General features: G+C 42.2%; 2 protein-coding genes and 1 pseudogene across 9 annotated transcripts in view; 1 reads left to right on the top strand and 2 right to left on the bottom strand.

Annotated features, from left to right (window-relative positions):
* Positions 1-84: 84 nt before the first annotated feature.
* Positions 85-25,172, bottom strand: RUFY1 (RUN and FYVE domain containing 1). 7 transcript variants are annotated; one of them, XM_083728470.1, is made up of 18 exons: positions 24,612-25,172; positions 16,409-16,582; positions 15,323-15,440; positions 13,782-13,883; positions 13,038-13,161; positions 12,424-12,485; positions 11,358-11,423; positions 10,682-10,751; positions 9,948-10,049; positions 9,380-9,496; positions 8,898-9,065; positions 7,237-7,334; positions 6,161-6,280; positions 4,498-4,627; positions 3,849-3,943; positions 2,700-2,748; positions 1,745-1,822; positions 85-806 (listed from the first exon to the last, which is right to left on the bottom strand). In XM_083728470.1, exons 1-18 carry the CDS (start codon positions 24,904-24,906, stop codon positions 666-668), a joined length of 2,109 nt encoding a protein of 702 aa, XP_083584596.1. In that variant the 5' UTR covers positions 24,907-25,172; the 3' UTR covers positions 85-665. The 7 variants fall into 7 exon arrangements, with proteins under 7 accessions (XP_083584596.1, XP_083584597.1, XP_083584600.1 ...); XM_083728471.1 differs by having other exon boundaries at positions 16,409-16,579; positions 24,612-25,024; XM_083728474.1 differs by having other exon boundaries at positions 24,661-24,791.
* LOC310839479 (cytochrome c oxidase subunit 4 isoform 1, mitochondrial pseudogene) lies at positions 22,143-23,056 on the bottom strand (annotated as a pseudogene). Its single transcript has 2 exons — positions 22,870-23,056; positions 22,143-22,760 (listed from the first exon to the last, which is right to left on the bottom strand). The product of its transcript is annotated as a cytochrome c oxidase subunit 4 isoform 1, mitochondrial pseudogene (transcript).
* Positions 24,795-25,174, top strand: part of ADAMTS2 (ADAM metallopeptidase with thrombospondin type 1 motif 2) — a 328,102-nt gene continuing 327,722 nt past the window's right edge. Inside the window, exon 1 of the mRNA XM_083728369.1 lies at positions 24,795-24,872. The gene's annotated coding sequence lies outside the window, so the exon portion shown is untranslated. The remainder of the gene's footprint in view (positions 24,873-25,174) is intronic.

Here is a 25,174-nt window from a genome sequence, read left to right as displayed (position 1 = left end):
GCAAGTTTTGCTATATGAATTTTTTGCACATGGTTGAAGTCACTGTTAAATCTGAATTACAAGAAACTTGCAAATATTGATGAATTTGTTTAATTGCATTTAAGTCTTTATTGCGTAATCACTATTTTGTAGGTGCTTTAGAAACACTATATACTCTATTTACTTTTGAAGTAAAGGCACATTCTTTATACATTACTTAAAAAATTATTCCATAGGGACTAAGATTGGCATTTTTTCTTTACCATATAAATCTAGAGGAATTTTTAAGTGGAACTGTTACAATAGGTAGAGGGATTAAAGTGTTGAGAAAAGTAATGTATTTTAGAGGTCAAATGTACAAATGTCGAAGTACAAAGTTAAATACAAACAATAGCTTTTTACATCTTAAAAACAAAACCAGACGTATGACTGCATCTCAAGATTGCAGCACATTGAGCACATTTAGGGTTATCTCTGGCACTTCATTCTATGCATTATCAGTTTTTATTATTTTTGTAAGCCCAATTTGTATAAATGAAACCTCGTGTCCCATTCTATCATGGGAAACTAGTACCATAAGAAAGTTGTGTGATACATACTGGTGGCATTTAGATTCCCAATAAAGCCTATTAAACATTTGGTTCATTCTCAATTTTAAATGATTTTCCTGTGGACAAGCCAATGTCTTAAGAAGATGATGAACATCTCTGAAGCAGTAAAGTGTGGCAAGTATCACAAACTCGTACAGGCTTTGGATAGGATGGAAGTGCAAGTTCATTGCTGGAACAAGTGTTGCAAAAGATGTCACCGCAGTTTCGACAGTGGTGCTGCAAAGGTAGTGAAAGCACAGTATTAGGACTATAAGCAAAAGCAGTTCTTAAATATAGGCTCCAAATCAAAGGAAACTCAAGTCTCACTAAGATAAATGGAAATAGCTCTCCTGAAGTGCTACAATAAATGAGTTTGGGCTGAAATCAAAGGAGAGTTGTAAACAATATAAAGCCTATGGTCTCAATCAACAATGCATTTCAGATAATTTCGTATTTGTTATCTAGGGTAAAAGTATGGTTTCCTGGCTTTGTAAAATGATTCTAAATTTGCAAACTTAACATAGCCCCAAAGGAGCTGCTCCTTAAAAAAGATTTCTCAGTTTACAAAAGTACCACATTGCCTCTTTTTTCACATTTTCTACAGAACAGTTTCATTTGTTGTGAGACCTTAGTGTTGTGGGATTTTGGAGCAGTATTTTGTATATTGTGGATACCATCCCCTTGCCATGTCCCTTTACTTGTTAGGAGGAGGCTTTCAAAAGTGGTCAAGTTGCTGCTGATTTTACTACTGGATTGTTTTGAGGAGGAGCTGTTCCTTTTGTACAGGTCTGTACATTAAGATAATTCAACGGAGGAAATAATTCCTCAGCAGTGGCACTTCAATTTTGATATACTTTCCCCAGAAGGTCACTTAGTATCAGGTCTTTGATACCAAAACATAATAGTATCCACCAAGTACTTGTTTGCTGATGCATGTCTCCGGACTGAACTGGGATGTTACAAATCTAAATTCCACAGGGTGTAAAAAACAACCATTAGTAGATGTGCTTCAAGGCTCAGATTTATTTTTTTCTGCACTTTCATCCATGATGCTCCTCGTTGCTGTTCTATAAAGGGAGGTTGTGCTTTAGAAATTGCTCTCTCCCAGGCAAGTCTCCCAGATACATGGAATAATTCAGAATTTTACCAGGAGGCTTGTTAGCCCTTTATATTACCTTTCTTCTTGAAATGGAAAATTCCTTCTCACATTGTTTACAGTGGGTTGCTTCGTCATCTTTTAGCCATGTATGACCCTAAAACAAAATTAATTATTTCAATATATAGCTTCTCATGTAAGGTATCAGTGAACTGTAAGCTTCAAAGAGGCTGAATGGTTGTCTAGGTAACGTTGGCCTAGCCATAAGGTAAAGGGACCCCTGACAATTAGGTCCAGTCGTGGCCGACTCTGGGGTTGCGGCGTTCATCTCGCTTTATTGGCCGAGGGAGCCGGTGTACAGCTTCCGGGTCATGTGGCCAGCATGACTAAGCCATTTCTGGCGAACCAGAGCAGCGCACGGAAACGCCGTTTACCTTCCCGCCTGAGTGGTACCTATTTATCTACTTGCACTTGGACATGCTTTCGAACTGCTAGGTTGGCAGGAGCAGGGACCAAGCAATGGGAGCTCACCCTGTTACGGGGATTCGAACCGCCGACCTTCTGATCAGCAATTCCTAGGCTCTGGTTTAACCCACAGCTAGCCATAGCATCAATTATATCTAACATTCCCCTCCCTGCCTACCAAAAGGGGGAAAAAAAGATTTAAGCTGGTACCCTATCCACATTTAACTGGGTGTAAGCGCCAATCAAACATAATGGAATTTGTTTCTGAATAAGCATCCAGAGGACTATATGTTCTATAACTGGTAGTGTCCATTCAGACTAGAGCATGCCATGTTTAGAGAACAAAAATAAAAATAAAAAATTAAGGTATTTAAAAGCTGCTACTACAAGTTTGAAAATGCCACACTCCTGATAACTGAGGCAAAGTATCCCATGCTAGCAGGGGCAGAGATGCAAATAATGAAGCAGCAGCAGCAGCAGCAGCCGCCATCACCAACCAGCTTGCTAATCTGCAGCTTGCTATCTGCAGCTTGCTAATGAATGCCAGAATGCTGTTAAAGCTGCAATACCTTTAATGCTTTATTCACTTCTTTAATATCTTCCATCTTAAGCTTGGATCTAGAAAAAATAATAAATAGCAACATTTTACATTTGTATTGTGCTTTACAGTATTCAGAGGACACCACATACACTGTATGGTGATCCTTACAATAACCCCCATAAGGTCCATTATTATGACCATCATCTCCACACTGCAGATGGAGTGGGGCTAGTGACTGTTTGAAATAGTGGTTAGTCGAAGGCAACTTGGTGAGTTCATGGCAGAGGAGTGTTTCAAACCAGTGACTTCCAATTTGTAGCTCATCCTCTTACTGATATGCAAGCTCTCAGACTGGTGAAATGTTTCTAGAAGGAAACACATTCCAAATCTAAGGAACCAAAAAGTTGCCTTGAACTTCCATCCCAGTAGCATGTTTCCAAATCACTTGCTCCCTATGCAGCATCTTACTAACTTTTAACAGCAGCATCCTCTATTGTTTTGCGCTGTGCAATAGCAAGGTTTTCTCCCCCTCTCGTAATAATAGGAACCTGGGGCCATCCAAGGAAACAATACTGTAAGATTTTGGAAGACAAAATGAGGTGCTGCTTATTCATAGCTAAAATCATGGAATTTGCTCCCACAAAGGAGCAATTTTGATGACCGAAAGACAAATTCATGGCTAAAGCTATCAAAAGCTGCTGACCATGATGGCTATGCTCTACCTCCAGCCCAAGGGATCGTATGCCTCTGAATGCCAGTTGCCAGGAACTACAAGCAGGGGGAGAGCCTTCACACTCAGATCCTGCTTGTGGGCTTCCCATAGGCATCTGGCTGGCCACTGAGAACAGGAAGCTGGACCAGATGGGCCTTTGATCCAGCAGGTCTGTAAATTATGTTTGAAATTGGAGTCACATGGTGTGCATCCTTCCTGCTTACAGCTGCGCCGTCTCTGCAATTTGCTGCAGGAAATACTGGTGTAGCCGTGACAAACAATTGCCATATAAAACATGCTTTAGTTGAGATTCCTGCATTGCAGGGGGTTGGACTAGATGACCCTTGGCGTCCCTACCAACTCTACAATTCTATTATTCTTATCTTACACAAGTTAACTCAATAATGCAACTTCTCTGGGAATGAGAGATGAACAGAAAGGGGCCCAATATCGGAACATGCTTACTGGCTAAGGTGAAGCCCCATTTCTTGAAGGGCTTGCTCCTGTTCTTCGCAGACCTTTTCCAATTGCTGCTTCTCTTCCTGCAGTTTTCGCAACTCCTACAAAACAAAACACAAAAAAGGCTATATAATTTTCATTAGGGAATTCCTCCTCCTCCTGCTGCTATTTTGAACTTGACTGATAAGATCTCAACCTTATCACTTTTGGGTGAAGGAGAGAAAAACTGACTACCTGCCGTTTGTAAAAATGTATTACCTTGCTATTAAGCCAATGAATGGTTGACTTCGCCTTAACCATTAAGAACAACATTCCAATATGTCGAAAAAACCTGCGTGTGGAAAGGCTCCTAGTCTTAGCCGTGGCAATGTTGCCAAAAGACTGGCTTTACTCAGCCTAAGGAGGATGCTCACTTGATCATTTGCTGATCAGAGAAAGAACAGTTCTTCCCTGGTGGTTAAGTGTTCTTGAACCAGTAGCTTACAACAGCCCCTGTACCCTTAAAGGAGAGAATCTGCCACGTTACATACTAGTAGAAAGGCACCCGAGTTACTTCCCCACGTTTCCTGTCCTGCATTCTTCAAGTTGATGCCCTACAGAAGTTCTGGACTACAGCATTTGGTCTGGCTACGATTTGGGTTTCCAGCTCACTTACGTTTTTTAACCCTTCCACTTGCTGCAGTTCTGTTTTTAGCAAAGCTGTAGTGTCCTTCTCTTGATGCAGCTGATGTTGCAGAGTCTGCCGCTGCTCTTTCTCGGATTTTAATTCTCTCTCAAGAGTTAAACTGTTTTAAATTCAGAGACCAAATAAACAAATGCCAAGTTAGAAACAAAGCTTGTTTAACAGCAGTATTTACTTCGCTAGAAATTCTTGAAATAATTATGGGGGTGGGGTGAGGTAGCATGCTCCTGAGGCCACAAGGGAGGAGCTTTGAATTTCTGCATAGATAGTGGATATCACTTGGGAAGACAGGTGTAGTGGAAGAAGCAAAGATCACCAGTGTCAAAGCAATGATTCTTCAACATCAACTTTGTCAGACTGGTCATGTTGTGCGGATGCCTGATTATCGTCTTTGAAAGCGACTACTCTATTCTGAGCTTAAAAATGGACAGTGTAATGCTGGTGGTCAACAAAAGAAGTTTAAAGACTCTCTCAAGGCAAATCTAAAAAAAATGTAGTATAAACACCGACAATTGGGAAAGACTGGCCTGCAAGCACTCCCAATTGGAGAACAACCTTTGCCAAAGGTGTCATGGACTTTGAAGACACTCAAACTCAGGACGAAAGGGAGAAATGAGCTAAGAGGAAAGCAGGTTTGGCAAACCCTCACCATGATAAACTCCTGCCCAGAAATCTATGTCCCCACTGTGGAAGGATGTGCGGATCCAGAACAGGCCTTCACTGTCACCTACGGACACCGTTAAGAACGTGTTCATGGAAGACACTCTTACTTGATGATGAGTGATCACCAAAGAAGAGGATGTAGAGAAAAGCTGGTGGACACTGACTTTCCTGCTTTTGCCTCTCCCTAGCAGCCCCAGGGATGTCTATGAAGATTGGGGCCCCCTGAAAATGAGGTGGGCTGTGGCATGGGAGGGGGTGATCCCTACCAAATTTAGCAGAGGCACTTTCCACAAGCAAAATTCCAACTCACGGAAGGCCTCTATGTCCACTTTTAAACAATTGCTCCCTTACCCCTCAACCCCCCCCCCCCCCATATAGCAGGGGGAATCCAACCTGCAGAAGCTTATCTGGGGCTGCCAGGGGGATAAGGAGATGGGAAAGCCTCCTTCTGCCCACCCCTTCCCACTGGCTCTTCGCTGGATACAACTGAGTGGCTGGGATCCAGAGAGCTACTTTAGGCATGTGAGTTTCTGGGTGATGTTTTCTTTTAACAGCACACCCTCATTTGGGAACGTCTCTGTTTCACGAGTCATTTGCCATGTTTCTTGAGCTGAGCGCTGCTAAGAAATCCAAATTCATAGGCTCCTTTGGGACATGCATGAAAATAGCTATGCAGTTATTCATTTCTTCAGTCCCAGCCAATAAGAGTGGCAACAAGTTAAACCAGGCCCTGCCTTTAGAAACTACAGGCACAATCAATCTGAAGGAATATATGGAAGAATGCATAAGAAATGACAGTTCAAAACAATCACGGCTCCTGTATCATATTAGAAAGTTTAGTGTCAACTAATTTTCTACGCTGATGCATCTTGTTAGCTTTGTGGCTAGCTGATTTTGTGAGGTATTTAAGCTGTGAATTAAACGCCCTGTTTCCAGGAAAACCAAGGATAAACAATACATAACACAAGGTTACCACTTGTTATCCAGCTGGATTAGCTGCTGTTTCAAGGTCACAATTTTGCCGCCCAGTTCTTGTTTCAGTTTGACATTTTTTTCTTCTGCAACCTGCCTGGCCTTTTCTGCATGCTGCAATCTAAAAAAGAAGAAAAAAGACAAACACACACAAGTTACATAGATTTATAGCAGGCTTTCCCTCTTGCCAAAGCTACACCTTTGAACACACCCTTGTCATTCATTAACATGTTATATTATGCACAAACATTTCATACCATGTCAGTAGCTACTGCAGGGTAGGTAGGTCAGCCTTCAGCACTCTGCCCCACAAGGGTCTGTCTAAGTTACCCTGTCTAGCAAGGAGACAGATCTTCACCAGTCCTAGCCTGAGCCTGGGGAAGTTGGGCCAATAAGCTTATGTCTTCAGCTCCTAAGGAGACCACCAGTGAACGGTGCTTCAGTGAACGATCCTAACAGCTATTTAAGCCCCATGTGCCCTGATGGAGGGCAGTAGAAAAGGCTTCCAGGCAGCTCATGCCATCAGCTCCTGAAGGGACCATCGAGTGGCCTGAGAGAATCCTGTTCTATGCTTTTAAACTGTTGTTTTAGTATGTCAAAAGCATAAATCACCTTAGGGTGCACTGGCAGAAATGCGGCATATAAATGAACAATTCTCTTAAAAGTACAACTTGCCTTTCCCTCTTGCAAATTCATCAGTTTTCCATTCCGCCCAAGGGCACCCCAAGCCTCCCCTGCTGGCTCTTTTCCTTTCCCTCCCTTGATTTTTCCACCACATTGAACTTTCTCACATGTCTGCCTTATCCTCCTTCAGCATCTAGCACAGGGGTGAGGAACCTCAGGTTCAGGGGCCAAATTAAGCCCTCCAGGGCTTTCTACGTGGCCCTTGGGAGTCTGGCCATGCCACTCCTGATCACAGACAGGTAAAGGGGATTACAGGAAATAGGTCAGTGGGTCATCCATGCCTTTCCTAGAAATATGTTGTGCCCATGAAAGGAAACTAATGTGGACTTTGGAAACATTAAAACTTGGGGAACTAGGCAGGTCACAGCTAATCAGGCCTATGGAAGGGATTACCTGCCCTCCATCTGCTTGACAGAAGACATCATTTGATCGGTTTTGCCTTCAAAGGATGATATTGCTTCACTTTTCTGCTGCAACGAACCTTCTGCATTCTGGAGGGAAAGAATCAAACTGCTCACTGCAAAATTGTTCTGTGACTACAAAACCCAAACCATTCCAGGTCCATATATGATTAGCTTAGTAATGAAACAGGTCAGAAAGTTACTTCTTCATACTGAAATAGGTTTTTTTTTCCCACTTCAAAAGGCAGAGAATAAAGTTGCCTCATTATTGTAATGCTAGAACAGGCAACTTGGAGGCAAGAATGAAGGAACTGGCTTAACCTTGGGACCCAAGAAAAGATGAATTAGACATTTGAAAATAAGTTTACTACTCCACAGCTTCCCAAACGCTAAAGCCAAATTAGTACAAGGAAATCACTATTGTGCAAGCCCCATCCTATGTCTATATTCAAACCACGTGAGTCTCTCACATACTTTTAAGGCATCTCAGAGAGAAAAAAGTATTAATGGGATTCTCTCACTGACCCTTAATACTTTCTATCATCCAAACAATAAGCAGAGATGTACACAGGCATTGCAATCTTCAGACCTCCTGGACAAAACAAGTGACTGAAAAACTAAGCTGATTAGAGAGAAATCAAGAGCCATGTTTCCCCGGCTGTCATGGCTAAAGAATGTTTAGCTAAGCATTCTCCTGCCTTTCAACTGTATCATGTTAAGAGGCCCTTCCTCATAAGCAGGAAGTTTTCTTTTTCTTCCAGCCACTAAGAATGTGAATGAATGTTGTGCTCACTATATATCATTGAGTACATGAAAAGGGCAGGATTCATCTTACCAGCCCTGTCAGTGGAAGCCCTGCGCAAGGACTTCTGCTTGGGCAATGGAGATCCCTCTAAACACACGCCCTAATTGAGTCAAGGCGTGTCATGAGAATCCCCACTCCAAACAGAGTGCAGGGGGAGAAAAGGGGGGGGGGGATTGTTCAAATTACTAAGATGAAATGCTTATTGGAAGAGTGCAATGTTAAATTCCACCCAAAATGCATATCATGCAAGGTTGGTTGTGTCTACTCAGAATCCTGACATTGTACCTAACAGGCTGACAAATCCCCACAATAAAAATTAATGTAAGAAACTTCTATATAACTGAACCAGAAGGCATATGCAGTTGAGACAGAGGGCCGTGGTTTATGAAGCTAGGAATGAGCATCAGGTCTGTATGCACGCATCCTGCCATGCTCACTTTGGTTCATTTGGGTGCACTGGGGAACTCTGGTTTAAACAAACCAGGATCTCTCCACTGAAGCCAACGGATAAGGGGAAGGAATAATGTGTGGGCTTGGGCAGGCCACTCTCCTTTTCAGTTCCCCATTTATAAACCTGAGCACAATAGTGATCCTACATCAAGGGTAGCCAGTGTGGTGACCTCCTGTGTTGGGGACCATAACTCCATCACGTCAGCATGGCCAGCAGTCAGGAATGATGGGAGTTAAAGTCTAAACATATATGGAGGGCTGCACACAGGCCACCCCTGTGCTACAACACAGGGCTATTGCAAGGACGAAGCTAATGATCAGAATGCACTGTACACATTTAAAGTGTTATGCTCATGCCTAGTGAATAGGTTGCTTCTCCATTTACTTAACAAATTTACCTGAGATTTATTAAACATCTGCAAATTGATAGCTTTAACTTCCTCCAGCTGCTGGCGAAGGGCCACTAAAGTGTCTTGTTTTTCATGAGTATCTTTCTCCAGGAGCTTCATAGCAATTTCCATTTCTGTTTTCATTCCAATCTGCAGCTCCAGCTCTTTTTCCAGCTCCTTTAAAAATAAAGTTCATATCTGCATAAATAACAAATATTTTCTGTTGAGCTGTGTAAAACCTGACCTGTGTGAACTTGTGAACTTGTGTTTCTATAGATTGTGTGACAATGGCTGGAATCAAAAGAAGCCGAAGGTTGCTTCTGAAAGCATGCTGACACTATTCTGCACACCCCCAGTAGTCCCCACCCCCATAGTCGCAAAGAGGGATCAGGGGACCCCTGGCACAGCATCCAAGCAAGCTTGCTATTTTTGGTGCATACAGAAACCGAACAAACAATGATTCGCTCCATTAATGAATTATGGTGTTTCACCGTTCGGATTCTTTTCTCCTCTTTCAGTTGCTTCCAGACATCACTGTACATTTCATCCAGGCCTTGCCTTGACTGCTTGTATGTTTCCAGTTCAACTTTGGTGTCCTGTTTTGTTACCTAGAATAAAAGGTTATTTGAGAAATCAACCTGTTGGTAGATTAGAGTAGGTAAGTTTCTCACAAGAGAAATTATATTTATTTAGAAATGATTTTATATTTACAGACGGTATTAACTACAGGAAGATATGTGTCTCGTATTATTGTTGTTTTATTAATTTATGAATTGTCCTGATTATATAAAATAATCTACCTGGAAAAGCTTGTTGCAACAAAAATGTTTTCAATTGTTTCTAAAAGCTACAAATACAGAGTGCCTGTTGTATTTCAACTAAGATGTTCCCCGAAACAGAGGCAGCCACACTGAAAGTCCTTCTGCAGGCTCCTGATATTTTAGGGACTTAAAGGAGACTTTTCTGCACAAAGTGACCTACAGAGGTATGCTAATGTTTAAATGGAAAACAACCTCCTAGGTGGACCTCCACACACATCAGCTACATACTGTATCTGACCTCGACATGCTTTTCGCTTCGTTCACGGATTAGTTCATTTTCTTGCTTCAGCTCCTGCTGCTCTTCCTGAAGTGCCCTGATCCGATCAGTTGCTGCTGCCAGCTGACAAACAGAGGTGGGTGTGAGAAGAGAGAAGACAAACCACCATGCATCATCTGGATGAATATTTAAAAACATCCCATTCAACTGCAGCCTGAAATTAAGACCAGGCAAGCTCATATTTCATAATTCAGTCACTAAGGTGGATACACATAACTTTTATTATTCCAAGACAGAAACTGGCAAGTTTTTCAGTTGATGAGCATTCCTTTCAGAAAGGATGCATGAAAGGGAAAACTTCTCAGTCTTAAAATGGTTAAGTCTTTCTTAGTTCAGACACTGTGTAAGCGCTGTAGCTCAATGGCAGAGCAGCTGCTTCTCCAGGTAGAGATGAGAAAGGCTCCCCTCTGAAACACTGATGACTTGCTACTAGTCAGCGTCAGCAACACTAAGCTAGATGGAGCAATGGTCTAACTTGGTATAGAAGCAGCTTCCTATGTTCCATGTATACGAGAGGAAATGAACCATCTGGCTCTCCTCACCATGACCTTTCCAGCTTCCCAATTCATATCAGTTTTGCTCTGCTCAGGAAACCCATTTGATAAGATTCGCAGTTTCAAGAAGAAAGTCACTTCAAAATTTTCAAAAAGGAGCAGGCACCAGTAGCAACTGAAATAAACTTGAGCACCACAAACCTCTTCTTGGAGCTTTGAATTGGTCTTCTCTAGGCACTCTATCTTGGTCTGCAGATCTCCAACAGTGCAACTGAGACAAAAAGATTACCAAGACCCGCTTAATACTTGCCACTCAAAAAAATGCCAAGTGTTGAAGGGAAGTCTAAGCAACCAAGATTTATTCTGTTGTTCCCCCCCCCCCCCACTTAGCGCTCACAGTTTAAGAAAATTAATGAAAAATATTATTGGATTGCAAATATGGGGGTTTAAAGTAGGGGAGTTACAAGGCTAGCAGAAGTAGGTGCCAGAAGAGCAGTGGTACCTTGGTTTGCAACCGTCTTGGACTACAACCATGTCAAACCCGGAAGTCCATGTCCCATTTTTTGGATTACAACCCATTTTATTTTTTTTTTTTTGGATTACAACCAATTTTTTTTTGAGGCCCCATTGGCGAAAGCGTGCCTTGGGTTACAACCTGTTTTGGTTTACAACTGGACGTCCGGAACGAATTATGGTTGTAAACCAAGGTACCACTGTACGAAGAAAAGGGGCAGATCCCTCTGAAGGAATAAGCATGAAACCCATTTTTCAATAGTATAGCATTCCTTAAACTGCTGCCGTAGCTAAAGCTGTGATTTTAAACATGGGGGAGGGGAAGAGGACAGAGGAAAATCAAGTTTTCACCAAGGAAGCCTACCTTAGATGGCGGTTAAGTTCTTCTACATAATGTTTCTGATCAAGCACAGCAGTAATGCCTCCATCTCTGATATTGAAATAAAGATGGTATTTTAAAGAATGACTCATTTTCTCAAGTGCAACATTTATATTAGAGACATTCCAGAATGGCAGCCATACAGGTTCTCTTACAGCAAAATCAACAAGAGCTTTGTGGCGTCTTAAAGACTAATAAATGCATTGTGGAATAATTTTTTGTGTGGACTATGGTCAGTTTGCCACAAGACTTGTCATGTTATATTAGAGGAAAGTTATCATACAAAAAACTACATATGCATTATATATGCAAATGCTTTTCCTTTATTAAGACCAGTTTGCTGTCAACAAGATGTGCAGCTGGATTTTTAAAAAAATGACAGCGGACAAATGACTCCAAGGGGTTAAAATCAGCCCCACATTCTGGCCAGCAAGATCAAATTGCAGCTTCACCCAAAATAGAGATGCTGAGAAAAAGCATTATCAATATGAAAAGATAGTACACCAATGTGTAAAGACACAAAGAAACTGGGTTTTTAAAAATTAATTCTGCACACATTTAAGAGCAGGTAAAAAGCACAGTTTTAAAAGCTCGGTCAGAAAAGCACCCAGGACTGCAATGGATGCAGTTTTAATGCATTGTTATGAATTATACATGTTATACAAATATAAAATATACAGGTTTTCTATGCAGCTCGTCCTGGTTCCCCAGTCAGCAGAGCAGAGCTCCTTCAGTCCCCATTAGTTCAACAAGATAGGTGTGTAGGACCTGTGTGTAGAAATAAGGGTTGGGTAGAGGATGCCTGCCCTTAAAATCACATTTGAGTGGAACTGGAGGGAAGGCCACTGAAGCCAGAATTAGCATGTTTGATCCTCTATATATTTCCTCTGCCCTATTTTTTTTTTTTTTGGCAATAGCCTTTCTATATTCCATTTCTCCCACTCCTCTCTTTCTCAGAAAGAACTAAAGAAATTCCTAAATATGGATTCATCTACTTTAATTAAAAACTCTATTAAACAAAGATTAGGAACATAAATTCAACCTTACATACTCTTTGCTATTGTCACTGTTTTGTGTATCTTTAAGGTACAGGGAAAAATCAATCACTGCAACCTGAAAAGACAAATAAGATTTATTTACAATTGAATTAAGTGCCTCAACAGGATAAGCTATGCTTTACTTTTTTTCTTATCCTCTCCTTCGCATTCTAATAAATGAGTTTTAAGGGAACAAAGCACAGGAGGCCAACTTTTTTCAGCCTGGGGGATGCATTCATCCTTGACCAACCCTCCATGGAGTGCACCAACCAGTGCTGGGTATGGTCACCCCACAAAATGGAAAGGAAGGAAACACTATGGCTCATAGTACAACAAGTGCTTTTGGAAATGCTACTCACAGGGACTCAATTCACACACAAAGACACACAGTGGCCTTAGCACAGTAGGAGGCTCTCCCATACGCCAGTGAGTAGGGACAATGGTAGAAATCAGGTGTCCAACCTTGAATGAGCAGAATTGCTTCTGCTTACTTAATGCCGCCATATGACCCCCCTTGCTTCAAGACAGATTTAGACTACTAGGATAATATAGGCCTGAACTACCAAAACACAAGTTATTCCTGGTCTACAGGGTGGTTTGTGAATGTTAAATATTACTCCTAAGTTACCTGGGTGTCCAAATCTTCTCCTTTTAAGCAGAGATTTGCATCAATGACATTCAGTCCCACAAGCAGACCAATGATCACAGCTCCTTCTTCTTCCATCATCAAGGCATCAGGCTCATAAAATTCACTAGGAAAGAAAACAGATAATTTAATAACTATTGTGGGGGGTACTGTATTATCCACCCAATTAAGAACAATTCAGTAAAGATTATACTGAGCTCAGTCCTTCCTATCAACTTAATGGTCAGAATACAAGCACTAGGCTGAATCCAGATTAAAAAATACAGTGGTACCTTGGGTTACATACGCTTCAGGTTACAGACTCCGCTAACCCAGAAATAGTACCTCGAGTTAAGAACTTTGCTTCAGGATGAGAACAGAAATCGTGCTCCGGCAGCGCAGCAGCAGCAGGAGGCCCCATTAGCTAAAGTGGTGCTTCAGGTTAAGAACAGTTTCAGGTTAAGAACGGACCTCTGGAACGAATTAAGTACTTAACCCGAGGTACCACTGTAATAGTAACAGAAGGGAGATAATGCAAGCAAGCTGGCTTTCTCCCTCACCCCACACCCTGTGCAACAGCAGCCTCTGAAAATCTTCTCCCAAGGGTAGGGAGACACTGGGGTGGGCTGAGGACTGCCAGCCCCCTTTCCATAGGCTTTTCTCTGGATCAAACTCATTTACTTTAGATGCTTCCCTGTGTGGCAAGATGTGTTATTCCAGAATAATAATAAAAAGTTCAAAAGATACCTCAATAGATTCTTGTGGTCCAGGAGTACTTTCAGGTAGTCTGCCAGTTTCTTTTGCATCACAGCAAGATAAAGCCAAGCTCTGCCTCTTCCAATCGGGGTCCTACAATTCCACAAGGACACCAGGTGTCAAACATGCTATCCACTTGGTATATAAAAATGCATCCGATAAATGTTTCTGCAGTTTACCATGAGGACATATTTCCTGCAGCAGATAACTGTTTATTATATGAGCCAGATAAAAAACATTTAGGCCTACACATTTATTCATTGCCTTTCCTTTAACTGATTAATTAGTGAACTACCAATTAATATAAGTACTATAATACCCAGTGCTTTTTTTCTGGGGGTACGCATACCCCTAAACATTTTGTGAATCTAAGTTTGGCCTCATTGAAGGGCAGTATTTCAATATGAATAGGAAAATGAGAGTTCCCCTAAATATTTTTTTTTTAGAAAAAAGCACTGGAAATACCTTATTACAGAAGATTTGGAAAGAACATTTAAGTAAAGGAAATATTGTCATGAAATTCTACCCTTATTGACCCATAGCAGATTCCAATGTATAGTTAGTAGAGTAAAATCTTAAACACTTTGCAGGATTCCAAAAAAATAGACCAGAGGCAATTAATACTTCATCCAGTAGAGCTTTACTGCTACTGAAGGCAAATGAACATAATGGTCACAAATCCAATACATTCAGGATTGGCACTGTCCATAAGAAATCCAGTCGCAGCAGACTTAACTTAAACTTACAATAACCTATAATAAGTCTAAATCTTAATACTAAGCATATACCACACCAGTAGGAAAAGAAAGAGAAAAAGTGAAACCCAGGCTCCTTCTGGCCTACTTTTATAGTCAGCATGACCTTGCCAGAAGAGATAAGAGAACCAGTTTAAGCCAGCTGTACTCGGCTTCTCTGAAGGAATAACCAAAACATAATGAACCTTCTGCTTGTTTCTTTCACACAGAGAGGCTTCCGGAACCCTCTTGAATTAATTAGAATAGGAAAGATCTCTACATATCAGATCAATCCTTTCTGTACTAAGAAAAACTGGGAAAGTTTGACTTCTAGGAAAGTCATATGGGCAGGTCTAAATAGTTAATATTGAAGCAGGTCCTACTGAGATCAATATTACTTTTTCCCAGTACCCACTTTAATGTTTCCCTCTGGCATCTGACACCTGTTGAAAACCAATTGCTCTGAATTGGCACAACAATTCTTATAAAGAAAGAAAAAAGAAACCTGTAACAATTTTGACAGTCTTAAATGCAAAACGGTATTGGTAAAAGCATTAGATGACAGGAAAATGTAGCTAAACTGTCACTGTATACAACAACAGCATTAGCACTGAAAACCCCTGTCAATAAAGGATAATTTCAGTGAAACTTTCCCCATCTTTTAACTTGAAATTAGCCCATCATCTTGTTAACAAATCAACCCATAAAATATTATGAAGGTACATGAATACTATTAGCAACCTCATTCCTTATAACAATTTGTTTCCTTAACCTCAACCTGAATCTTTTAAAACTCACTTTAACTCTGGCAGATTTCTGACACTTGTAGCTAAATCTGATGCTTCTGGACAAAGTTTCTCCACCATCTCTAGAGGTCCAAAAAACGATTTGTTTTGCCCAATGAAACTCTTCTTAGCTAGATAAAAGGGAGGCAATGGAAAGGAAATAACGTTACTTTATTTCAGTTTAATGTGTGTAAAGTAAAAAGGTTCACAACAGATCAATGAACATAAAGCAAATGTCAAACACAGAAAGCACACTTAACAAGGGAAGGAGTAAGCATCATTAAACATAGTGGAACTTACTTCTAAGTAAACATGGATACGCTTGCATAATTAAGGTATTTTCACACCTCACAATCAGGCTACAATTCTGCATACACATACCTGGAAGTAAAACCAACTGAACACAGTATGATAATACTTTCAAGTAATATATGATTGTGCTATGAAGTTCTTTGTAGGAAAACAACCCCCCAACTTTGCATTCTGCAATTTTATTGTAAAACTTCTGTGGCTAGATTGAACATTTAGTTTAAAATGGCAGTCCATCTCTGTCACGCATTTACTACATTCACATTTGCAGACAAGTAGCAGGAGGAAGGGTTCAGAGTCATCTTTAGTGCCACATACTACAATGCTCTCAATGCTATTAAACTTGTTCCATTTCTCATCCTACAGAGTTCTAGAACAAGGTCTGTAAGTGGTCCAGCAGATGCGCATTACCTTGCTTTAATGCCACTTCTGTTTCCTTAGTAATAGGTAAATTGATGAATTAATCAGGCTATGAATTCCACTTCAAACACATAATTCCCTTTTGTTTTATCTATTACTCCTTTTAAGCATTTTCTCGTGACATAAACCACACATTTTTTTATGACTTCTAGAAATATCTGGTGGTTAGCCTGCTTATGTGCACAGTTAAAGCAAAGATCCACATCAATTAAAATACTCTTACAATGCTATCCTATATATGCCTATTCAGAATTCAGTGGGGGATAGTCCCAGATAAACTGGTTAAAGCTGCAAGCCTATAATCAAAGGCACATACATAAAAGGATACGAAAAATATACTATTTGAAACCAATATTGGAAGGAAGCTCACCTTTAAGTCCATGCTTGAGACAGTGTTCCATCACAACAAAGAACTGTTGCAAGGGGGGAAAGTCTGAATCAAGGGTCCGACCCAAACTCAGAGCTGACTGGATTAAGACTTTAACACTCAATTTCATCATGTTCATGAGATTTGAACGTTCTTCCATCATGTGGTATTTGGCTGCTGAACAAATGTAGATACACATATATATCAGAAAAGAAACTGATGTAAGATTAATAGACTTATTCTCAAAACATCAAACCCCACAAAACACCATCTTGCTTCATAGTTTAGCACAACAGAAATATGCCAGAGGTGGTGGTGGAGGAGAAAAGAGGTAATAGAAAAACCAAAACAATCCAAGATTTGTTCCGTTCATATAACAGGAACTATATATACACCTCTCTTGTTATGACAGTGAATGTTCATGAAACAGATGCACTCTAGAAAGGGTTGAAATGGTGCAGTTAGGTGGTGTGTGTGTGAGAGAAATAGAGACATTTAACAAACCAAGGAGCAGTCACAGACCTTTAAGGTCTAAAATACCCACAAGCATTAAAACATGTCGCTTAATCCCATCCCAATTTCTGTTAAAAAGAAAGCAGAGAAAACATTTTTGGTGCAATGTTTTCATTCTATTTTGTGTCTCGTATGAGAATGACAATCCTAGTTATGCCCAAATACACACAGAAGAGCTCATAAGGATGGTGACACAGAGAAACAAACACCTGCCAGTCAGACTAAAAGGGAAGCCCCCGCGGATTCTGCCTTCTTACGACCCGCGTTCTGCAGTGAAAAGGAAAGCATCTTAACTTCACAGGGAGAAGGATCAGAGCAGCGAGATCAACGCTGGAAGGAGGGGAGCAGAGGAAGAGCCGCTTCCGAGCCTGTTTTGCCTTCTGCTCTCCTCTGTAGTCTTTTTTTGGCTCACACACAAACACCTGCATTTTGGCAGCTCAGTACTAATAAGCTTCCCGCAAGGTGGGTTCCCCAGGGAGGCTCCCACCCACCACCATCACTTATACGACCCCTAAGCAGAGGCCTCGATAACCCCCCTCCCCCATTGGTATCTCACCTTCACCTGGCGTTACCAGAGCAACACCTCCCACCCCCTCAAAATCCAAAGAAAGGCCCTTCATTGGTTAAAGGCATCCAAGCCGCTGATCGCCTTCCTGCAAGCCAATCGGAACGCCCGGTGCACAAGCCGGTGTCTCGGATTGGTCACAGCCACCGACCTGCCCTCCCATGTTTCGACCGGCCAGGAAATGGTTTTAAGGCCCAGCCGCTACCGCAGCCCTCATTGGGCAAACGGGGAAAAGAGGCTTTGGGCAGAGGCAGCACGACACTGTAAACAAGGGAGGAGTGACGCCATTTTAGTTGTCTGGTCGCTGTTACTTTCTTAAAGGCCTCCTCCTCTCGTCGTGGAAAACCAAACGCGAGGATAATAGTACTATACTGTGTTTTTACACTTGCGTGTATTTTTCCCCTATAGCAAATTATGATTCCCCCCCCCACCTTCCCCCACTCACCTCAACGTCATTCAAAAAGCTTAGGTGGCTGACAAATATAACCTTTTTCAAGACGCTGCTAGACAATTTCATGTGTTTCAACTATATGGGGGAAATGCTTTCCCAGTTTGAAATAAAAATTGAACTGTTGGCAACAAGGTAACACTAGAATTCAAATAAAAGTCAAGACCTCTTTAAGAATAATTAACAGTACAATTTCAGCCACGCAAGTGGCTTTTTAAACGAACCACTTCGTTTCTGTTAGGCACTTAGCAAAGCTGTATGTTTAATTCAGTTTCAGCACCTGGGACTATAAGGGATATACTGTATAATATTTGATGTTTCGTAATTATATTGCAGCCTTGTACAGTATTAGATATGTGTTCCTAATGACACTTTAGTATATGGCGAAATTTCTGGTGGATGAAGTGAACACAAGTCATGTGAAGCTGAAAGAATTTCTACTGAATTTACTACATTACGGTTATGGTATTAAGGTGCTTAGGTACTTTGCCTGCAGTGCAGCTAGACAGAAGCAAAGCATTCTGAACTTAATATGGTTTTTGCAAGCTTTAGGAATTGTTAAAACGGATCATTCACTATTTTTAGGCTTAAAATTAAAAATGTCAAGAGTTCTGGTTTGCAAAACTGCAGCAGGCAAGCCAATGAATTGATAGTCACCAACGGACTGATACTATAAATCTATGCATGTCTCCCAGAAGCAGGTTCTACTGAGTTCAACGGGGGCTTTCTTTCAGATGTGAGCATAAAACTGCAGACTTAATCAGAAGTAAAGGCCATTGCAATGGCTGGGGTGTTTTGTTATATTTGAGAGACAATTCCTTAAATGAAGACTATTTTAGGGCATTTGAGATAATTTGACTTGCATTTAATTTAAAACAGAGTCACAGGCAGCTTTAAGCATAAAGGGAATTTATGTATACAAACTGAAACATTTAATGGTAGTAACTGATAAAAGTTTAAGACACTTCTGAAATTGATAAAAGTATACATATATTGCTTTCTCAAACATGAATAGTCTGATCTTAAGTGTGTATTCATACACAACTCCCTCTTGAGTCCACTGTAGCTTCCTTCAAAGTAAGTGTGGGTAGATTTGCAGGCTTGTTTATTTATTAGAGTATTTACAAACCACCAACTCATTAAAAATATTATGGTGGTGTATAATAAAATCATTAAAACATCAAAAAAATCTAAAACCATAAAATACAGAACAAAGGACCAACAACCTTAGTCAGAAACAACTTTAGTTGCTTTCTTTGGAGCTTCTTTCTAAGTAAGCATGCCCAGCAGCCTGAAACTCACAATAAAACATTTCACAGATACAATAATCTGCCAGCAGTTATCCATCAGCAGTTTACAGTGGCAGCACAGATCAATAATAAAAAGTGTGAATGTACAAGCAACGATGAGAGGTTTTTATCTTTTATTTTCTTGATGGTAATTCTGAAACACTCAGTTAACTGTGATTGTGCAGAAATCAGTGAGGGAATATTTCAGTTGCATTGCCACTTTTTATTGCCATAAGTTCCAGTTGTGTTAGTTTAAGGTAAAGGTACCGCTGACCGTTGGGTCCAGTCGTGGACGACTCTGGGGTTGCGTGCTCATCTCGCTCTATAGGCCAAGGGAGCCGGTATATAGTCTGCAGACAGCTTCCGGGTCATGTGGCCAGCATGACTAAGCCACTTCTGGCAAACCAGAGCAGCACATGGAAACACCATTTACCTTCCCGTTGGAGCGGTACCTATTTATCTACTTGCACTTTGACGTGCTTTCGAACTGCTAGGTTGGCAGGAGCAGGGACCGAGCAACGGGAGCTCACCCCGTCGCAGGGATTCGAACCGCTGACCTTCTGATTGGCAAGCCCTAGGCTCAGTGGTTTAGACCACAACGCCACCCGCGTCCCTTTTTGTGTTAGTTTATTGCAGCAAAAATCCATCTGCTTAAGTGGACCGTAGTCCACAAAAGTTTATGTCATAAAAAATTGAGCCACAATACTCTTGTCATGGTACTTTAACTGAATCATATAAATTTTAAGAATTCCTACGTAAATCAGAATTCATAAAAAGTTTGTAGCACCTGCATTTCTCAAAAGCCTGATAAGGCTATTTTCTTACTTGCTACAAAAAGTGCATTGCCTGCCCATTTGGCAGTGCATCATATGGTTTAATGCAGGGGTAGGCAGGTGGCGCTGTGGGTTAAAGCCTCAGCGCCTAGGACTTGCCGATCGAAAGGTCGGCGGTTTGAATCCCTGCGGCGGGGTGCGCTCCCGCTGCTCGGTCCCAGCGCCTGCCAACCTAGCAGTTCGAAAGCACCTCCGGGTGCAAGTAGATAAATAGGGACCGCTTACCAGCGGGAAGTTAAACGGCGTTTCCGTGTGCGGCTCTGGCTCGCCAGAGCAGCGATGTCACGCTGGCCACGTGACCCGGAAGTGTCTCCGGACAGCGCTGGCCCCTGGCCTCTTGAGTGAGATGGGCGCACAACCCCAGAGTCTGTCAAGACTGGCCCGTACGGGCAGGGGTACCTTTACCTTTACTTTTTAGGCAACCTAAGGCCTGGGGGCCGGATGCGGCCAATCGCCTTCTCAATCCGGGCTGTGGACGGTCCGGGAATCAGCATGTTTTTACATGAATAGAATGTGTCCTTTTATTTAAAATGCATCTCTGGGTTATTTGTGGGGCCTGCCTGGTGTTTTTACATGAGTAATAATAATAATAATAATTTATTTATTCCCCAGCCACTCTGGGCGGCTTCCAACAAAACACTAAAATACAATAACCTATTAAACATTAAAAGCTTCCCTAAACAGAATGTGTGCTTTTATTTAAAATGCATCTCTAGGTTATTTGTGGGGCCTGCCTGGTGTTTTTACATGAGTAGAATGTGTGCTTTTATTTAAAATGCATCTCTGGGTTATTTGTGGGGCATAGGAATTCATTCATATTTTTTCCCCTCCAAAATATAGTCTGGCCCACCACATGGTCTGAGGGACGGTAGATCGGCCCACAGCTGAAAAAGGTTGCTGACCCCTGATTTAATGCTCCAGTAATCAAGATGTGCTTGTTAGCTTAGGTGGGGTGGTACACACATGCCTCTAAAGTGACACAATAACCCACTTAGTCTTTGTCTGTAAGAATATAAAGAACAGCCTTGCTGGACCACACCAAAAGTCTTATCTAGTCCAGCATCCTATTCTCATAGTGGTCAACCAAATACCTATGGAAAACTTACATGATTTAAGACTACTGGAATGGCATACTATTCTATTTTTAGGTTTCTGTGTATTTCTAGGTACTTATATTTAGTTGTAGGGAATTTCTCCATGCCCTTATTGCCTTCTGTTTCTCCAAAATATTTTACACCATGGATAAAAAATACAGTGTCTTAAAAAACCTGAAGTTTGTAACTAATGTTAGTCATACTCAGAGTAGAACCATTAAAAATGATGGCCATGACTAACTTGGGTCCCTTCATTTCAGTGGGTTTACTCCAAGTTGAACTTCAATTGAACTTCAATTATTTTTTCAGTACCACAATATTCTGTTTTTGCCACAGATTAACACAACTATTCATACAAATCCTGCATCCCAGTGTCGGAAAATTGTTTTAAGTTCCAGGACTAAATGTTTAATCAGCTTTCCAGTCCTTTGCAGGAATAGAAGAATGATAAAACATCCCAATGCGACTTATTCTCAAGTGGTGGACATACTGTGCACAGTTGTTTGGGAGTAAGCCCCAAATAACGCAATGGGGCTTGCCATTGAGTAATCATGCACAGAAAGGAACTGGTAATTTGGCAAGACATTTGGGTCTCCCAATTTTCCTACATAACTGGCTTGATAGTAACAGCTCTCTCACACATCTTGTTCCCTTCCAATTAACTTAAGAGTTACATTTCTACACTAGGATATCCCTTTTTCTTTACCCTTAGAGTGTTTTTTTTTCCTACTGGAATTTGATAATACTCCAAATATTATATATAAGACTAGTAAAGGTAAAAAAGTAAGCTACAGTTGACATCCATCAGCCTTTATTTATAAATGTATGGACTTTTAATAATTGAAGAAAACATTTTGGTTGCCTAGATTTAGTAGTTACAACTTTATGCTCTATTTCTACACAATTATGTTTTTATATATTCATCTAAGTCATTGTCACCTGATACAGGGAATCGGTGCAAGTCATGTTTTTAATTTTTTTTAAAAAAATTAATATTCAAGCAAACCAAACATTTATTAAAGGTTTCCCTTTCAATAGAAGGGGTATTTTCTTCCCCATACACAGAAGCAGCGAGGTCACATGGAGATGAAGGAATGGTTTCAACATTTCAAGCCAGAACAGGAGTGGCGGTCCCTGGAGTGCATTTATTTTTTCCATTCATTCTTTTCGTAGTCCACTTGTCCGAGAAGCCATCAATTGGGTTCACTCTCATATCTAACATTCTTTTGGTCTGCATGGCCTCCCACTCATCTGTGAAAGTGTGAGGGATTGGCCCAAAAACATACATCCTTTGCCAAATGACAACAAAAGCAGTGAGGCCTAATAGAAGAGTGTCCCACCAAGAATAGTCTTCCATTCAGATGACCCCTTTTTCACTTCAGCAAAGGTCTCATTGAACTTGATGCGGTACAATGCAACCTTCTCAGCAGAAGAAAGGGCAGTCCAGGATGCCTTCTCTTTATCCTTCAGGGCCTTCTGCTCCGAAGAGAGATTTTTTGTAAACTGAACTTCAGGCAATGGAACATCCCGACATTGATGTAAGCTGGCAGGCTGAAATCTTCTGTTTTTGCAATACCATGCCCATGAGCTCTCACACAGACACCCTGTCACTCCTTGAATGGAAGTGCACACCATCTTCAGTCAAACAGAAGGCATGGGAGACCAACAGGGAGAAGAATATGCCAAAGAGAGTTGGAGTGAGAGCACAGCCCTGTTTCACACCAGTATTAATAGGGAAGGTATCCGAGGATGAACTGTCATACTGAACGGTGCCACACATGTTCTCATGGAAGGACATGGTAATCTTGTAGAGCTTAGATGGGCACCCTATCTTGTTGAGCAGTGTGAAGAGTCCTTTCTGGCTGACAGGGTCAAAGGCCTTCATCAGGTCTATGAAGGCAATGTACATGGGGCATTCCTGCTCTCTGCATTTTTCTGGCACAGTGAGAAAATCATGTTGACTGTTGACCTCTGAGCTCTAAAGCCTCATTGTGACTCAAGATAGACCCTGTCAGCAAGTGACTGTAATCTGTTGAGAACTACATGTGTGAAAGTACTCAGCAGGCTACTGTAATTGTTACAGTCATGGCAGTCACGTTTGTTCTTGTAGAAGGTCACACATGTCTTGTGGTACAGATCCCATTCCCCAACACTGCAAGAGAAGTCCGTGGAGGTGAGTCATGAGCAAATTGAGGCATGCTTTCAGCACCTCTGTTGGAATTCCATCCTGTCCTAGGGCTTCCCCACATACCTGAGACAGACAGAGCCTGGACGCTATCAACAGCTGTGTTGAAGACTATGTTTTCCTGTGAGTACAGTTCTTGATAGTTCTCTGCCCATCACTTCATCTGCTTGCTGTGGTCTGTGATGGTCTCTCCAGACGAGGTTTTTAGTGGTGCAGTTTTTTCTACTGTTGGTTCAAAGGCTTTCTTCATGCCTTTGTATATTTTGTGAGTACTGCCACTGTCAGCAGCAAGCCAAATGCTCTGACACAGCTTTAGCCAATAGCCACTGGCACATCGCCTGGCAATCCTCTGGGCGTTGTTCCTTGCACTTCTCAGTGCAGCAAGCATCTTCTTGCAGGGGCCACACTTTTAGTTCACAACAGCCTTGTGCTTTGCAGTGGTAACAGGCTCCATGTTCTAAATGCTGGTCTCAAACCAGTCAGGGATCTGCTGCTCTCTGCTGTGCAGAGTGGCTTTTCTGTATCTGTGACACCAAGTACAAAGCCTCAGTCTGGAATTTGGGGGGAGTGTTTCTAGGTCAATCAAACAAAAGTACATACAAAGAGCCCTGCTGGATAAGAACAAAGCCTATCTGCCTCTTATACTGGAGGCAATAAATAGCCATCATGACTAGCAGCTGTTGGTAGTGCTTTACAGGGGGGGGGGGGGGACGGTAGCAGAATAATCGATGGAAGGTAACACTATCTAAGTCTGTGACCATCACCAGCTCTGGCGGTAGCCAATCCCAGAATAGAAGGTGTGTGAAGAGGTACCGTACTTCCTTTTCCCTGCCCTGAATCTTTGTTGAACGTGGCCCATGGTTCTAACATCATGACAGACTGGGGGGGGGGATTCTCTGGAGTGAACCGCAGCTCCCATCAGCACAAGCGGCCAGGGATGATGGGAGTTGTAGTTTAGCAACATCTGGAAAGCGGCAGGTTTCCCCACACCACGTGCGTTTTATACGCTTTCTATCATGTTTCCCACACCCTCCACAAATAAAAGGGGAAAAAACATAAAGGTATCCATCGTATGCAGGCAGCCTTGACTTAAGCCTAGCCACCTCCTTATGTTTATATTGGCTCACACTGTAAGAAAGTATTCCCTCCGCCGGGCGACCAACGCTACCGCCCCCACCGGCAGTTTAGGAAATAAAACCACTTGCTGCTTCTTCGCACTCCTCCCGCCGCCCCCCTAAAAAAATAAATTCAATATCACAAGCAATAAGCATGGCCCTACTTGGGTTGGCTGGGCTGTCATTGCTGAGCGGTTTGGGCACGAGTCCTACCAAGGCTGCGGACTTCAGGGCGCTCCCATAGCCGGCTGCTAAGTTTTCCGAGGCTTTCTTGGCCAGCGAGAGGATGGGAGCCGGCCACCGCGAGTCCTCGGCCGGCCTCTCTTTGCCGCCGCCGCCCCTCAGCTCAGGCGCGCTGCCGGGGGTCCGGGCGGCGGCGGCGGCGGCTTCGCAGCCCTCGCTCTCTCCCGCGGCGGGAGCAGCAGGTACTACTTCGCAACTCTGCCCTCCTTCAGCCATCTTTGCTGGGTCATATGACGCGAGTCAGGAGCCCTCGGGCCTCGGCAACTTCTTCCTGTCCCTCTCGGGTTCCTCTCGCGGGCTTCCTCGCCCACAGCCCTGGTGTGGCTGCTCTGCACTGGCGCCGAAGGAGGAACTTGGGCGGGCTTACTCCTGAGGAAGCGCCTCTTTCGCGCGCGCAAGGCGAAGCCGACTTTTGCCTCAGGAACTTCGCCCCCTTGGGCTCGTTTGACGTGGGATTCCCGCGCTGTCACGCCGCAACCCTGCA

This window comes from Podarcis gaigeae, assembly GCF_964106915.1.
Source record: "Podarcis gaigeae genome assembly, chromosome: 2".
In the NCBI taxonomy this organism is placed as follows: Eukaryota; Metazoa; Chordata; class Lepidosauria; order Squamata; family Lacertidae; genus Podarcis; species Podarcis gaigeae.
Note: the sequence above shows the minus strand (reverse complement) of the source record. Positions and strands in the feature narration are given on the sequence as shown.

What these genes read in the sequence shown, in the direction of transcription:
- RUFY1 (XM_083728470.1), bottom strand. Translation starts at nt 24,906, where the DNA reads ATGGCTGAAGGAGGGCAGAGTTGCGAAGTAGTACCTGCTGCTCCCGCC. An exon ending in GAACTTAACCGCCATCTAAG is followed by an intron (nt 10,752 to 11,357) that starts GTAGGCTTCCTT and finishes TTTTTGTCTCAG; the next exon opens with TTGCACTGTTGGAGATCTGC. An exon ending in AAGTGGAAGGGTTAAAAAAC is followed by an intron (nt 3,944 to 4,497) that starts GTAAGTGAGCTG and finishes TTTGTTTTGTAG; the next exon opens with GAGTTGCGAAAACTGCAGGA.